This window comes from Sinohyriopsis cumingii, chromosome 5, assembly GCF_028554795.1.
Source record: "Sinohyriopsis cumingii isolate HCF-2022 chromosome 5, ASM2855479v2, whole genome shotgun sequence".
NCBI lineage: Eukaryota > Metazoa > Mollusca > Bivalvia > Unionida > Unionidae > Sinohyriopsis > Sinohyriopsis cumingii.
In genome coordinates, this window is record NC_142965.1 from 101,141,448 (window position 1) to 101,158,969 (window position 17,522).

At 36.4% G+C, this 17,522-nt stretch overlaps 1 protein-coding gene across 1 annotated transcript in view; it reads right to left on the minus strand.

The window, feature by feature from the left end:
* The window catches only part of LOC149799882 (retinoblastoma-associated protein-like), a 140,405-nt gene that overhangs the window by 14,844 nt on the left and 108,039 nt on the right, over positions 1-17,522 (minus strand). The window contains exons 24-26 of the mRNA XM_089959327.1: positions 11,312-11,376; positions 4,985-5,111; positions 3,713-3,828 (exon numbers count right to left, since the gene is read on the minus strand). Coding sequence (XP_089815453.1) covers positions 3,713-3,828; positions 4,985-5,111; positions 11,312-11,376 — 308 coding nt within the window. The remainder of the gene's footprint in view (positions 1-3,712; positions 3,829-4,984; positions 5,112-11,311; positions 11,377-17,522) is intronic.

Genomic DNA, 17,522 nt, shown 5'->3' on the forward strand with positions numbered 1-17,522 from the left:
AAAGCCTGGTTGTGTCAAGAGGACCACCGAGCCACCCGGTCTGATCTGAACAAAGGGCATGTAACTCACTTACTATACATGCGGAATGATAGTAACTTTAGCTAAGTGGGGGCTAGAGGCTGGAATTTATTAAAATTGATCCATGTTAAAATCCAGGACAGATTCCATTTCGGAAAAAAAGTTGAGATCAAAATTGGCTAAACAGGTCATTATCAAGCCCAATATCATGCATACCATGATGCTGAAATCTGTCCAATATCATGAAGTGGTAGCGTTTGATAATAATTGAGGCCAACTACTTCTCCTCAAAAAGCCAGAGAAAAAAGTCATCCTGTTGAGGGATTGAGGCATTCAGATGGACAATGTTATTGGTATGACACCAGCCACTGAAAGCATGCCACATTCCCTCGTAAGCCTTCAATGGAGGGCCTTCTTGTTCTTGAGATTCTTTCCACAACTGAAGATTTCAATTCTTTGTCTTGCAAGGTTGCCCTGGTAAAATCCAAGTGTGCAGAAGAATATGGTCCATGCAGGGATGGAACCCCATGAATGAAGTTGCTTGGGAAGATTCAGGTTGGCCAGTATTTTCCTGGGTAGATCTATCACTAGAGGGGCTACCAGAATCATCTTGCATTTCTGACCCCGTAAGTAGGCAAATGCCCACAACCCCTCAAAACTGACTGACAGTGAACCCATGGCCTACATTTCTGGGTCTGAGACTGAAGAGACAAAGGTGGGTAACTTGTGATTCCACCTATCATAAAAAGATTGATCATCAGATGACCCCAAAGTGCGCAGATCTGAATGAAGACCGATTGATGGAGACACCATTATGTGTGAAGGACTTGACCTCCGCTGGTTAGATGGTTGGCCAAAACACTGAGACTTCCAGGAAAGTGTTTGATTTGCAACTGATACGAAGATTGTTGCATAAATGTAGAAACTGCCACAATAAATCAGAACACTGAGAACAGGTGATTTGGTGTCCCCCCACCGTTTCAGGAGATAAGTCACAATCATAGAGCTGGACATAATGAGGACCATTTTGCCTGAGAATCAATATTTCCAGAAATGAAAGGCATTGATGACAGCCTTCATTTCTAGAAAGTTGATGCGAAGAAGCTGCTCCCTGGCTCCCATGTTGCTGACAGTAGTGAAGTTCGGCAACAGGTGGGCACCCAAACTGTATGTATCGGCATTGGCACATACTGTAATTTCTGCTTGGGGCTTCCCCAGCAGGATTTCCATGGTCAGTCAACCTGCGTTATGCCAATGACACAGTAATGATCCTATCTCGGGTGTGATTGTGACTGTTTTATCGAGGGGACTTGAAACGAGTACCTTGTGCTAGTAACAACATTTGTAAGGGGCACAGAGAAAGATGGCCGAGAGGGATCAAGTCCACTGCTGCAATGAATAATCAGAAGAGTTGCAATAACTCTCTTGCTGAAATGCAAATCCTGTTGGAAACAGACTTGATGAATTCGACAATTCTGATTATGCAAAACACGAGGAAGACACACCAGATTCAGGTTGATTAAAAACTCCATACCCAGATGGCTAAAATTCATGGCATTTTCACCAATTCACTAGAAAGCCTAGATGATCTAAGAGACAGGAGATCATTCCTGCCTTGGAGTAGTATAGAATTTATCATGCATTTCAGGAAGATGTCATCCAGGTGTGCTGCCGTTGTTACAGATGACATCAATTGGAATAGGGTGACAACGGAATCCATAATCTTGGTAAATGTTCAAGAGCTAATGTTGAGGCCAAAAGAAAATTTTTTGAACTGATAAGCTCCATCACAGTAAGCAAAATTGAGAAATTATCATGATGTGGGGTGGATGAAAATATGCATCAGTCAGATCATAGCTGACAGCATACTCATCCGTCAGATGAAGAGACATCTCCATCTTGAATTTCAGAGGTGCACTGAATTTGTTGAGGTGACACAAGTCTTTAAGTCAAGTGAATAAGAAAAAGCCTTGAATAAAACCCTGGAGACCAGTCATTGCAGAATCTTCAATGCCTATTTCTTGATGAGCGACTGTATCTCCTGTTGTAGAAATGCATCTTTTCTCCTGATCTCATGATACCTCCATGAAGAAGGGAGAGGAGGAAATGGAAAGGGGTTGGATAAATGAAACCTGAAGCCCCTCCAAAATGACCTGGGTCACCCAAATGTTCTGAGGGAAGAGGGAGATCCAGTAAGCCTAAAATAGTAAGAACTGACCGTCCACAGGTAGGCTGTCTGCAGGCAGTGGAAAGAGTTGGTCAATGTTTACAGTATTGAGGCTCGAAGACAGAGAAATTTAGTTTCATGCCGCCTCTGTACAAATGTATGGCTGTTTAACATACCTTAACACTGGCGGGGGCTGAGTCATTCCAAATGATTGTGTGGCTTGAGCGACTAGTTGGAGGGACAGCTCTTGAGCTACCTGCCTCCAAACTCCTTCGATTCTTCCTCCAAAAAGCAACAGCAATGGGGTTGCTCATAAAGTGAGGGTATGAGGTTTGAGGTTTTATGCCCTAAGTTAGTATTTTAAGGGTAATTTTCTTAAGACTTACGACAAAATCGTTAGAGTTGGCAGGTCTGATGTAACAATAGATAAATTTCAGTCCATTTTATATCAGGTTTGAGGCTTCCTTTCATAGGGACGATGTCCAAAAAGGTGACAAAATCACAAACATTTGGCAGAAACTGTAAAAATCATGTATACAACCTGCAGTAGCACAAATGCTGAATGGTTCCATTTGAACACAAAAATGTCTTGGATTGTCGGAGGTAAACTGTTTATTATCAGTACAGCAGCAAAGCTAGAAAGTAGTGACACATGGCTGGATTCGCAAGGTAGAAGGCTAATATTCCTAATGTGATGTGTTTGGGGAACATACTTGAAGGAGAAATGTGACAATAGAACATTAGTTGTAAGTACATTTAATTCAAATGATGCGAAATGAACGAGTTTATCAACATATATCAAATGAAAGAACAAGACTATGAAGGTCTGTAAGTATTATTTCAGCATCTAAATAAGGCTAGTAATCAACCGAGTAACAGATTTAATAATTCACAAATAGTGAACCTAACAGGTAAGCAGCTTTAGTGCCTTGATGCTTTTGTCAGATTGACCTGGAAAAAACTTTTTTTTTTGTAAAGTATGCATCTACCTGAAAGCATGAAATCTGATAAAACGAGTGCATTTTATATACATTAATAATTTATTTATACTCTATTCCACGAAAGCTAATTATTTATTTATTGTAAAGTATGTTAATTCATTCCATGAAGTCAATACATGATAAGGGCTGTTCCAGTAAAATATACATGAGACCCCAGGAAGGCACTTTTAATATAGAATAGTCACCCATATAGATGCAATTTAGAATTTTACACTGTTTTTCATATGAACTCTTTCGGTAATCTGAGTACCCTAGTATATACATATTTTTTTCAAAGGACCTTCCCTGGGTACCATGTATGTTTATATGGAACAGCCCTAACGGAAGGTGACACGACATTACTGCTTCACTTCAAGGTGGTCATTTTAGCCTCTTGTGACAGAATGACATCTGTAGGAATCTCAAAGGTTGTGAAAATGAAGAATTTAGGGAAAAACTGCAATTTGATAGCAATTATATATGACTAACAACACTCTAGCTGAATGTATGTCAAAGTTGAGATAAGCATGAAATTCATTATACTGACCTTTGTTCAACACCTTCCATTTGGTCAAAATTCAGCCTCTTTAGACTTTTCGGAGTTTGCTTTGAATCCTTCAACTTTGACACAGTCTCATTGATATTTTTCAACTTTTCAGCTGACTGAAAAATTACAGATTAAAACATACTGACATTTGTTTTAAACACCGACTCTTAAATAAATTCTATTACTAATGCAAGAAAACTTGCTACATTTGTTTTCTTTTGTGAAAAAAACCCAAAAACAAAATCAAAAGCAATTAAAAATCACAGCTGATCACAAATCATGTTGTACTTCTTCACTTTGCCAATTAATTCTTTAAAAACTGTTCATGAATCATGAAGCACCCCCTTCACTTAATTTACATAAATTACCTTCAGGATATTATACTGTAGCTAAATTGCCATTAAAATAAACAAAATCTGTGCACATTTCATTGTTTAACTAATTAATAAAAGTATGTGATTTTCAGTACAAACTGCAAGCTTCAAGCATGCTGTGAAAAGTTACATCGTCTTTATAAAAAAAAAACACATCATATGAAACCTATTATGTCAGGATTTATCTGACTCCAAAGTAGTGCATTAAGGCAGTTATGTGTTACTGTTGATAAACAATGCTTTTGGGATTAGCACATATAGTAGTTGTAAATTCAGCATACAAATGTTGCTCTTTGTTTTTTAATCTCTTTTGTAACCGAAGAGCATGCAGCTTGGAAATGAGATAATTTCACTGGATTGGAGTTTACATAAATCTATAATGTTCATTGTTATGCTGTCCAGATGCAGTACGCATCATAAAGTCTGTGTACAATAAAGAGATTTTAACTGCTATAAGAAATATCTAACATGCATTGCACAATCCGAAGGACAAGCATTTTTGTCATACACATGCAAATTCTGTGAAGTTCAGTCCCAGTCAACTGTGCTGAGGTATGCAGAAGTATACAATATAAAAAAAATTTAATCCAATATCAAGGATTATCATAATTCAAGTGCTTGAAGCAAACTTTATGTTTTTTTAAAATGCAGTATCCATTATCTTCAACCCATAAATCCACTTTGAGATGTGACTCATGGGCACATGTAGGAAATGGAAAAGGGAAGTTTGCAATAAGTCTTTTTCCAAATATGAAGTGAAACAATTCTGCAATAACAGATTGCATGAGCTGAATCAAAAGAAAAAAAAACATTAACCAAAAGGCACACCTTCATCAACATAGCTATCGGTGTCCCCATCTCTAGAACATAATAAAATTATAAAATTGAGAACTCGCACCCCAAGCACTTCTCCAAAGCTGTAGAGTTGGTGGGTTCTAGGAGTCATCTGACCTGGTGAATGGACTGGTGCCTTGAATGGTGAATTCCTCAGTGGTGATACGTAGAAATTTTTGCGACCAGGAACACTGCATCAAGATAATACATTAGAGTAAATTAGTTAACTGTCTTGCTAACTGGCAAAATTTATAAAATATATCAATTCTTCTATAATGACACTGGAGAGAAATAAAAATGTAAATCAACTCTAGACACGATACAGTTTTCTTGACAATATGCAATAACTACTGTTTAACACATTAACATAAGAGTCAGTACTAGAACTGTTGGTAAGCGAGTGCTTACGGAATAGACCCATTAAAAAGTGCAAATACAATTTTTTTAAAATGGGTTTGTAATTCTGAAGGTAATAATTTCACAAAGCCAGATTGTATATAGGTCTCAGTCTCATGTCATGATACAAATCATACCAGGTTTCTCAAATTGTTCTGGAAATATCAACTCATAAAGAGCATGATGTATAGCTAATTTGTAATAAACACAGGGAAATTGTTCAAATTATGTTCACATAAACTCCATCCTTTTTTATAAGATAATACATCTTGATACAAAAACATTCAAAGTTTCATGAACATAATTCCCATCGTTTGAGCATTAATAAGTAAACAAAGTGTGTTGGATTGAGAAGCCGACTCAGTATTCCCAATCCCAATACTTTGCTTGCAGCAGTAACAAAAAATATATCTGTAAGATAAAAACCTCACTTATACATGAGCAAAAGGCTAATTACCTAATTGCAAAACCTGACATTTTCAACCAATCATAAAATCATTTTCACTGTAATCACTTTGATATAGCAATTGTATTATCCAAGAGGATGCAAACATGTACCTGCATTAAAAACCATTGACCTATTGGATCCCCTGAAATATTAACACCTGAGTGTTCCAACCAGCTGATATTCTTGGCTTTCCTATGTCGATATAACCATCCATTCAGGATGAGCAACAACAACAAAATTATATTAGCCATACTGGATCTAATATCAGCACCATTTTCATTTACGGCAAACCAGATATCACACCAGTCTCTTACCAAAACCCTTATGCTACATGGTTCCCACACTTTTCTAAATATAAATTTCCAGGTCTTTTCCAGGATGAAATTAATTTTTCCAAGGTTAACATATAACCATTACTGAATGGAATTAAAGAACATTTTGGATTATAAAACATGCATTTTCCAAATCTCAAGATGTTTCTCTTTCAAGGCTCTCCAAAACATAAAAACATATATGTCAGAAAAGATGATTATGTACAAAACCACAAAATGAGTAACACGAAAAACAAATCTGATTATATCACTATAAATAGGTATTTAAAGCCATTTCAATGTACAGAATACAAATTCTAACCTTACTTTGCTTACCTGCATTATGTTGCTACATGGAAACAACATAATGAGCATAAATTATTTTGTTTCCTTTCAAGCCTTTAATTCCAAAGAATTCTAGAGCAATATATCTGCATGTCATACAAAGTAACCATTTCCTATCGCAGTATGAAAAAACCCAATAAATGCCAAGTATTGGAATCTTATCTTGTAAAGAAAAAAGTTTAACCCTGAATTTATGTGTGCCAATAAAATCTCAAACAAGATTTTTCAACCAATCTAAACTCCTTAAGATGATTTGGTTAAAAATTCCATCATCTAAAGACATTTACAAAAGGGTTGATTTAAATTTTGACAAAAGACCTTCAAAATTATATATTATTGTATAAACAAGGACTGAATTTTCTGTAAAATCAACTTGTCTTTTTGTAGTTCATTAAACCAGTCCCAAAATCTGTACTGATACATGGGCTCTTATCGTTTCTTAATATATAATAAAAGGGATGACAATTTCCCATTTCTCCTGAGTTCTATTTAAGATCTGAAACCAATGCTTCAAGCTACATGTCACAATGTAATAGTTTTGCACCAAAGTTCGTCTCAGAGATTCAAAATTTTCTAATTGTGTTTCCTCCGAATATTCCAACCCCATTTTTCACATTTGGACATTTAGGATGGAGTGTGGGTTTACAGCAATTACACATAAAAAATTTGGAATCTGCTGCCACCATAAGATAGCTTACCAGCGGGCCTAGCAAATTTAAACTATGTTATATCGACATATACCTGCATGAAATCGATAGGAAATTTATTTTCTCAAAATTGGCAAGTATTATAATCGTCATGTCCTTAATTCGCTGATAGACTAGACAAAACTCGGCATAGATGAAACCTGACCCAGTAAGACAGGCAGTTGATTCAGGGGTAAACTAATCATGTGTACACTCACCAATTAACACATTAATTGGTGAGTGTACACATGATTAGTTTACCCCAGAATCATGTGCTTGTGCCCGGTACTCGCCATCTGTGTTAATAATCACAAGACTTCACAACTCTCACACAACGACATCAGAAGTCCAACAGTCGTGTGATATCAACAACTCCTTTTTAATGTCGTCGTACAAAATTTCAATTATGCTAAATAAAAGTCTGATACCTTTTGTAAAAACCCAGAAAGAACATATAATTCTCAACATATTTATTTCAAGAACAACTACAAGAAGCTTGGCCAGTCTGATTCTTCACACAGAGTAGTCTGGTTCCCTGCTTTGTATGCTCCCTGCGTGAGAGAGCACGTCAACGAAGTGGTCATGTGAAACAACTCCAGAAGTTGGTCTCGGAAAAAAATATAGGGAATTTTGTGCTCTTTCGTTTTTGTATTTTTATTACAACCAGTATAAGACTATTATGTAATATTTTTTTCTACAATATTTCAAAATGACGGTGGTGAGATTATGTGTGCTCTTGTGACTAGGAATCAAAATCGCTAGTACCAACTCAAATTTCATCAATGCATTAGTTTTATTGCCTTTCAGCAGATTAAAGACAACAATTTTAATACTCACAATTTCTGAGAAAGAAAATAATTTTCATATTGATTTCATGAAGGTATAACTTGATTTAACAATGTTTGCTAGCCCATCCGTAAAGTGGCTATATATGCTTTAATGCCACCATGTTGGCCTCTTGTGATTCTAGACTGGTTTTCATACCTCCCAATTAAAAACAGATACGGATATCGAATTGTCTGTAAAACAAAAAGTCTACCAGATGAATCTAATCCACTGAGCATTTGGACTGTCTCAATAAATATGTTTATGGCAAGCACCAAAATGATCCACACTGCAAGCTCCTAATATTCTGGTTAGAACTCGTTAAACTTAACTCACGATCAGTTCAGTTACGACTCAACTGCATAATTGGTTCGGGCGCCAAGTTGTGGGGGAAAATTCCCGGGTTTTTTTCCGACTTTCATCAATATTTGCATTTGCAAAAATCAAGGACTTTTCCTAGTCGGAAAAAAATTTATCATTTCTCCCGATTTCCCGGTAGCGTGGGAACCCTGATGCTAACATGACCATGAATTCAACAGCAGTAGAAATAAGATTTTCAAAATGGTGGCCATATTGGATGCAATAGCTATACCGTGTTCATTAATGACCAACTAGATACCATAAGAAGTTTTATGGTGAAAACCCAATGCTGATATGATAATACAGTCAAGTTGTAACAACAAGATTTTCAAGACATCTGCCACAGTGGCCATACTAGATGTCAGATCTGCACCATTTTTCATTTAGAACCAACTAGATACTGTAAGATATATTTGGTGAAAATTCAATGTAAATATGACTTTTCCTTTAGAAGGAGTACTGATAATAAGTTCTTCAAGATGGTGGCCATATTGTATGCCAGATTGGCATCATTTTCATTCAGGGCAAACCGGACATCGTACAAGATCTTTTGGTTTAAAGACCATGTTGATTTAACATTACATTTAGGAGGAATTGTGATAACAGGATTTTAAAGATGGATGCCAGGGTGGACATGTTGGATGTTAGACTGGTTAATTTAGGACAAGGCATTATAGGAAATCTTTCGGTGAAAACCCCATGTCACTAAGACATTCATTAAGGAGTAGTGATAATAAGATTTCCAAAGTGGCAAAGTGTAGGCCAGATCAGTATCATTCTCCTGGTAAGAATCAGTGACACACAAAAAGCTACTGGCAAGCTTTTTCACACACAATTAGGTCAAGCTCGAGACTCAAACCTACATTGTCAGAGGTGAGATGGCAATGATGGGCAAAGGTGAGTGCTTTAGTCTACTCATATACCCAGGGCCCCTCAACAGTACATAATACTCTTCATACATCTCATGAGATCATAATTTTGTATGATCCAGGCTAATAAGAGATTGTCATATTTAAGATTCTGCAAGACTTATGACTGGCTCAAGATGGTACTATGAGGTGTTTCAGTGGCAGCTCCAACTGTCTCAATCTATCAAACTGTTTTTATATAGGGACTATAGGCCTATGATAGGAAGCTGATTTCACTAAATTTAGTTCAAAAATATGACTATTCATAAGCCTCAAAACTGAGCCTTTCTGAAGGAGAAGTTCTAATGCATTTCGAGTCTAAGTCACTGACTGTATTGGATCAGGCATCTGCAGGTAAGATCTGTAAACTGATCTGTACACAACTGATCTGCAAACAACTGATCTGTACACAACTGATCTGTACGCAACTGATCTGTACACAACTGAGCCACAGTCAACTGTGTGGCTGGTGCAATACATTCCAATCTGCTGCTCAATCTGTAGGGTTTTTTCTTCACATTTGTCCCTTAGGCATCTAGCATATGTAAAAAAAAAGTTAATTCACATCAAAAACAACCATTTAAAATTTAGTCTTCACCACAATAAGAATGTGAAACTGTCAAGATAGACCTCTGGATCATCATGAATAAAATTTAATCAGCAAATATGCATGCAGTTAGTTTCTGATTTTACAAAACCAAACTCATTTTCTTCTGCCCATTTCTGAACTTTGCTAATGCTCATCTGTACTTGACATTTACTAGTATGAACACACTGTTGTTTGCAGCAGATCAAAAAGTCATCAACATACAATCAGCAGTCAGTTCCTAGATTAAGACATTTCTCTATGCTGTTGATTCTGATGTTGAATATAGTGGCTGACAATATGCTGCCCTGGGGTACACCTCCTTAAAACAGCTTTCAGAAATGGTACTGCCTACCTATGAAATATCTTCTTTTTTTTAAATTGGAGATAAAGTCAGGCAGTCCCTTATACCTAGGTTCAATATGTCATTCATTATGCCATACTTATATGTGGTGTCATATGGTTCAATAGGTCATTCATTATGACATACTTTCATGTGTGTCATAAGTTTTATTCAAGTTAAAAAAAGATGGCAACTATAATGTTCTTTCTTTATGAAAATGACTACAATGAATGCTCTAATTCTGACAAAATGTCTGCTGTACTTCTCTTGAATGAATGCCTCATAGTAGCCTATCCTTTATCATCCATTCCATGGTTTTGCAAACACAGCTTGTTAATGCTATGGGATGATAACTGCAAGGGTCAGTTTGGCCCTTCCCAGGCTTGGGTACTTGTGTCTATGTTGTTCCTCATCAAAACTGCTGCCTCAAATTTTCTTACAAATGTTTAGCAATGTATTATGAGCTGTGTCACCTAAGTGTTTGAAAAGTTGGTAGTAAATATCCTGTTGAAGTGTCATGCTCTGGAGATGCTTTTAGCTCTCGCAGTTAAAATTTTAAGGTTTATTGTAATCTTCAGCAGTAGCAGATTATGAATTCAGCAGAACTTTTGCTTTGAAGTCATTGAGATGGTGGAAGATTTGAGAATAATTCTCTTATGAGGAATTTTTCAAGAGTATTTCAACTAGTGTATTTTAAATTTCTAGTATGGTTGTGACTGTTTCCATCTATAAATGGCTGACACAGCTGCTTTTTGTTGCCAATATTCCATATCAACTTCACAGAAGAGCAGGACTTAAATCCAGAGACATAGGATCTCCATTCGTTTTTCAACTGATCTCTTGTATTTAATGAAAACCCCAGAAAGAACCATGACCTATGGGAATCTACTGGCAAGCTTTCTCATATATTCATTGGTCCACTGAGAATTAACACGTGTGGACACAGGTGAGATATGGGAATGACATTTAAAGGTGTGCACCTTAGGCCACTCAGTCACCCAGGGCTTGGATTAAAAACATAATCAACAAAACAAAAAGGATATTTCACGATTAAACAAAATAAATAAACAGCCATCAGAAGCTACACTGCACTTATTTTTGCTACAAAAATATCGGAAAGGCTGTGAACACTTTTTTGGGTACAAAAGTATCAAAAAGCCATGAAGCACTGTGTAAATTATACCTGTAGCTTGGGACAGCACCATGAGATGACGAAACTGATCTGGGAATGGGAGACAAATTTGGCTGCTGTAAGAAAGAAAGAAATGATTATCCCATCACTACATTTCTGAGTCCTAAATATACATAAATTAAAATTTTCATGATTAGAAACAAAATAAACTAGTTAAAATGGAACCTGCTTCAGCAACTGGCAGTCCGAGTTATACAGAAATTGCTATCTTTGAGCAGATTAAAACAATCATGTGTACTATAAAGATGAAACTGTCTATGGCCTGTATGTCATTCATGTCCCTTATCATGTGTACTATAAAGATGAAACTGTCCATGGCCTGTATGTCATCCATGCCCCTTATCATGTGTACTATAAAGATGAAACTGTCTATGGCCTGTATGTCATTCATGTCCCTTATCATGTGTACTATAAAGATGAAACTGTCTATGGCCTGTATGTCATTCATGTCCCTTATCATGTGTACTATAAAGATGAAACTGTCCATGGCCTGTATGTCATCCATGTCCCTTATCATGTGTACTATAAAGATGAAACTGTCCATGGCCTGTATGTCATCCATGTCCCTTATCATGTGTACTATAAAGATGAAACTGTCTATGGCCGGTATGTCATCCATGTCCCTTATCATGTGTACTATAAAGATGAAACTGTCTATGGCCTGTATGTCATCCATGTCCCTTATCATGTGTACTATAAAGATGAAACTGTCTATGGCCTGTATGTCATTCATGTCCCTTATCATGTGTACTATAAAGATGAAACTGTCTATGGCCTGTATGTCATTCATGTCCCTTATCATGTGTACTATAAAGATGAAACTGTCTATGGCCTGTATGTCATTCATGTCCCTTATCATGTGTACTATAAAGATGAAACTGTCTCTGGCCTGTATGTCATCCATGTCCCTTATCATGTGTACTATAAAGATGAAACTGTCTATTGCCTGTATGTCATCCATGTCCCTTATCATGTGTACTATAAAGATGAAACTGTCCATGGCCTGCATGTCATCCATGTCCCTTATCATGTGTACTATAAAGATGAAACTGTCTATGGCCTGTATGTCATCCATGTCCCTTATCATGTGTACTATAAAGATGAAACTGTCTATGGCCTGTATGTCATCCATGTCCCTTATCATGTGTACTATAAAGATGAAACTGTCCATGGCCTGTATGTCATCTGTGTCCCTTATCATGTGTACTATAAAGATGAAACTGTCCATGGCCTGTATGTCATCCATGTCCCTTATCATGTGTACTATAAAGATGAAACTGTCTATGGCCTGTATGTCATCCATGTCCCTTATCATGTGTACTATAAAGATGAAACTGTCTATGGCCTGTATGTCATCCATGTCCCTTATCATGTGTACTATAAAGATGAAACTGTCTAAGGCTTGTATGTCATCCATGTCCCTTATCATGTGTACTATAAAGATGAAACTGTCTATTGCCTGTATGTCATCCATGTCCCTTATCATGTGTACTATAAAGATGAAACTGTCTATGGCCTGTATGTCATCCATGTCCCTTATCATGTGTACTATAAAGATGAAACTGTCCATGGCCGGTATGTCATCCATGTCCCTTATCATGTGTACTATAAAGATGAAACTGTCTATGGCCTGTATGTCATCCATGTCCCTTATCATGTGTACTATAAAGATGAAACTGTCTATTGCCTGTATGTCATCCATGTCCCTTATCATGTGTACTATAAAGATGAAACTGTCTATGGCCGGTATGTCATCCATGTCCCTTATCATGTGTATTATAAAGATGAAACTGTCTATTGCCTGCATGTCATCCATGTCCCTTATCATGTGTACTATAAAGATGAAACTGTCTATGGCCTGTATGTCATCCATGTCCCTTATCATGTCTACTATAAAGATGAAACTGTCCATGGCCTGTATGTCATCTGTGTCCCTTATCATGTGTACTATAAAGATGAAACTGTCCATGGCCTGTATGTCATCCATGTCCCTTATCATGTGTACTATAAAGATGAAACTGTCTATTGCCTGCATGTCATCCATGTCCCTTACCATGTGTACTATAAAGATGAAACTGTCTATGGCCTGTATGTCATCCATGTCCCTTATCATGTCTACTATAAAGATGAAACTGTCTATTGCCTGTATGTCATCCGTGTCCCTTATCATGTGTACAATAAAGATGAAACTGTCTATGGCCTGTATGTCATCAATGTCCCTTATCATGTGTACTGTAAAGATGAAACTGTCCATGGCCTGTATGTCATCCGTGTCCCTTATCATGTCTACTATAAAGATGAAACTGTCTATGGCCTGCATGTCATCCATGTCCCTTATCATGTGTACTATAAAGATGAAACTGTCCATGGCCTGTATGTCATCCATGTCCCTTATCATGTGTACTATAAAGATGAAACTGTCTATTGCCTGCATGTCATCCATGTCCCTTATCATGTCTACTATAAAGATGAAACTGTCTATGGCCTGTATGTCATCCATGTCCCTTATCATGTCTACTATAAAGATGAAACTGTCTATTGCCTGCATGTCATCCATGTCCCTTATCATGTGTACTATAAAGATGAAACTGTCTATTGCCTGTATGTCATCCATGTCCCTTATCATGTGTACAATAAAGATGAAACTGTCTATGGCCTGTATGTCATCAATGTCCCTTATCATGTGTACTATAAAGATGAAACTGTCCATGGCCTGTATGTCATCCGTGTCCCTTATCATGTCTACTATAAAGATGAAACTGTCTATGGCCTGCATGTCATCCATGTCCCTTATCATGTGTACTATAAAGATGAAACTGTCCATGGCCTGCATGTCATCCATGTCCCTAAGCAATATACAAGATATGAAGTGGTAGTGGAAAATGGTACAAAAGTAAAGTAAAACACTTTAACACTGAGGATACTACAGGGTAGTTAGAGATGCATTTAGATACCAAAGTGATTGCCACGTGAAATCAACACCCTATCTGTCAACAACTTAGAGGTAAGAAAAAGCATTAATTTCACTTCCTAGGTGGTCTTGTACAAAACATCTGAAAAATGAGTGAATGATGTTACTCATCTGGCTGCTGCAGTGCACACTGGTACACCAAGATTTAAAAGGCATCTCCTTGTGTGCTAATTCGATTAAATTACCATGTTAGGGACTGAAAACTCAAGTTCAACATATCCAGATTAAGCTGTTCGAATAATCTTCATATTTACAAAATATCGATATTTCTAACTTAAATTCAATCAATCCTAAATTCATAATTTAAACATCTCAGAGTCGGTGAGATTGGAATGTACCTGGTTATTATGACTCATTCCATAAAATCTAAGCTCAGGGTTCCTGCGACAAATTTAAATAAAGATTCCAGAAATTTTCCAGACCAAAATATAACAATTTCCAGACCCAACAATGTACGTAATGGAGCTGTTTTCAGGGAGACACCCAAATGGTAAGAGGCTTTCATCCAAAACACTGAAATAATGGACATACTAGAATCTGATCTTGAATAAAGCTAACTTCCTTTGATGATAGGTGAATTGCTTGTAAGTTATACTGAAGACTGTGGATGGCTTGCTTTGATGAAGGGTACACATGTTATTGAACTTGCCACCAAAGGCCAACTATGGAGAACCAAAACAAATGTCCCTTTGTTCTTGTGGTGACATCAAATAATTTGAACAAAGAGCAAGTTGCAGCTGGCAGCTCGTCAGTGTAAATGTTTAGAAAATAAAAGATATGTTCACTTATGTGTTTATTTGTCCCAAATGCAAAATCAGTCATGTTACCGATTTATGTAATAATGACAATTTAGAACTATTTCAAAACTTTTTTGTCATTCTCCAATTTTTCCAAACATTTTTAAGACTTGGAAAAGCATTTTTCAATTTTAATGCTACATTTTTCAGAATTCCAGACCTGAATGGTAACCCTGTAAGCTGGATCTTTGCACATCCAGAATAAATTCCAATGCATGCCAACCTTGAGAGAGGTATAAGCATACTTTTTGCTATTACAAGTGGCAAAAATTAAGTATTTTTGCATAAAAAGTACAATCTAAATATTACATGATGAAAAATACATCAAAAAATAAGTCTTCTGCTCAGGGATATTCCAGTAAAGCACACCTGGGACCCAGGGAAGGCACATTTAATGTGTGGTACTGACCAATAGATGCGGTTTTGAATTTTCTTACCATTTTAACATGAATTCTATAACAATCAAAGTACCCTGGATATATTTTTAAAAACTGCCTTCCCGAGTACCATGTATGTTTAAATGGAACAGCCCTCAACATGGTGTCTCACCTGCATTTCTAGACCAATATTTCTGGTTCACAAAATTTAGCTTCAATTATTGTGATACTATCACAAATGGAAAAGTGATAGCTGTCTCACCAAGCAAGATAAGATATTTATTGAGTCATTCAAATTTTTACTTGACTTTCTTTATCTTTTAGCCTAGTTTGTAGAACCATGTCAGTTTGTGGTCTCAAAACCTAACCTTTGATTAGGGGTGTAATGATATGCCTGTGCCATGTGTCAATATGATTCACAATCCACAGCAGGACTCATTTTAGCCACAAAACAGAGGTATTTGATCAAAATATCTTTACTTCTTAATTTCATTTTTGTTAATTCTTATTTATTTATCATAACCCCAATAGGGATATCTAGTTCTGTTGCACATGATACCACAGGGATAAATAGTTTTTGAGAAAAGAAATTAAAATTGCATTGTATTTTTCAACTGAACTTATATTAATTTGGTTTGGTATTCTTCCTATTCTACCTTTGTTGAAAGGGTGATTGACTGGGATGCCATCTATTTTGTCCATCAGACTCACATTTGACACTATTTTCAGGTTCAAAATCACCCACTGGTATCTCCATCAACACTTTTATCAGCTCCAATAATCTGATATACTTCCTAACTTTAAAAAGTATTGTCATCATAACTATCATCAGCCAGTATTTGCAGAATGTAATCCTCATCTAACAATGAACCACAATGGGATTCAGCCATTTTGGGCTTTCTAGGTACCTGTATTTAAAACATATATTTGTAAACCTCCTTGATGCAACTTCAAATTACGACATAAAGAGCTGACAACCTTCCAATTTGTGAAAAGAGTGATAAAAATTAGTGAATTTTGAACACATTTAGTGACAAATTATAACATGACACTAGCTCCATCCACTCTGATGGTTAGTTCTGCATTATACGAAAATCCCAAAATAAAAATAAACCACATTATTTACACTGATTACAAGTACACATTTTCTGCAGCCAAATTTACTGATATACACAAACTTCACACTATATGTCATGGTATGATGCTGTGACAAACTTTAACTTCATCAATTGGGCTATGGTAAATTTGTTTTAAAACAGTTTGGGCCTCTTCCCTTCCATTTAATCTTGGTGACTAAAACTGTTGCAATTTTCAGCACCCAAGGATGCACTAAAGTTTGTCTAATTTTTCCTTACAACAGGAATTGCTATTTCACTGTCACTGTAGCTGATCTCCAACTGAGAAAGGCAGGTTGTATTCAACAAAAAAACTCACAAACAATGCTTCAGCATTAGTAGCTTGCAAGACTTGAGTAGGTGGCTTAAAGTATTCCAGAGCTGAAATTTGCTGGGTGCTCTTCATTTTTCCAATATATATGTACTTTTTGCAAGCTGTGTGCTTTTTTACATCGTCCTGCCACATGCCCAAAGGGGTTCGTATTGTTGTTTACAATTTATCTGTCACACATGTACTGTATAATAGTATTATTATATAATACATGTATGACAACTAAATTGTAAGCAACGATATCAGCCTCTTTGCACATTCCCAATTCTAAAATTTGCAGCATACTTACTGTATGACAAGCATAATGTACATCAATGTTTGATGGCTGAATGCAAGGCCAGTTTTTGGTGTACTCCAATCTATATTTCACTTTTTTTGTGGAATACATATCTTTTTCCATGGTGGTGAAAACATTTTAACTGTTGTGTAACTTAAATTATGAAATGGTATTAATCCGTAAGATGAAAGGCCAAATGATTAGCAATTAGTGGTTTCAGCATATGTACAGAAAAATATGAACTCTTGCAAATTATGACACATATTAATCTTTTAATATCTGAAAAAATCCTACACTCAAAAAGCTGTCATTTGGTTTTTGATTTTTAGAAACA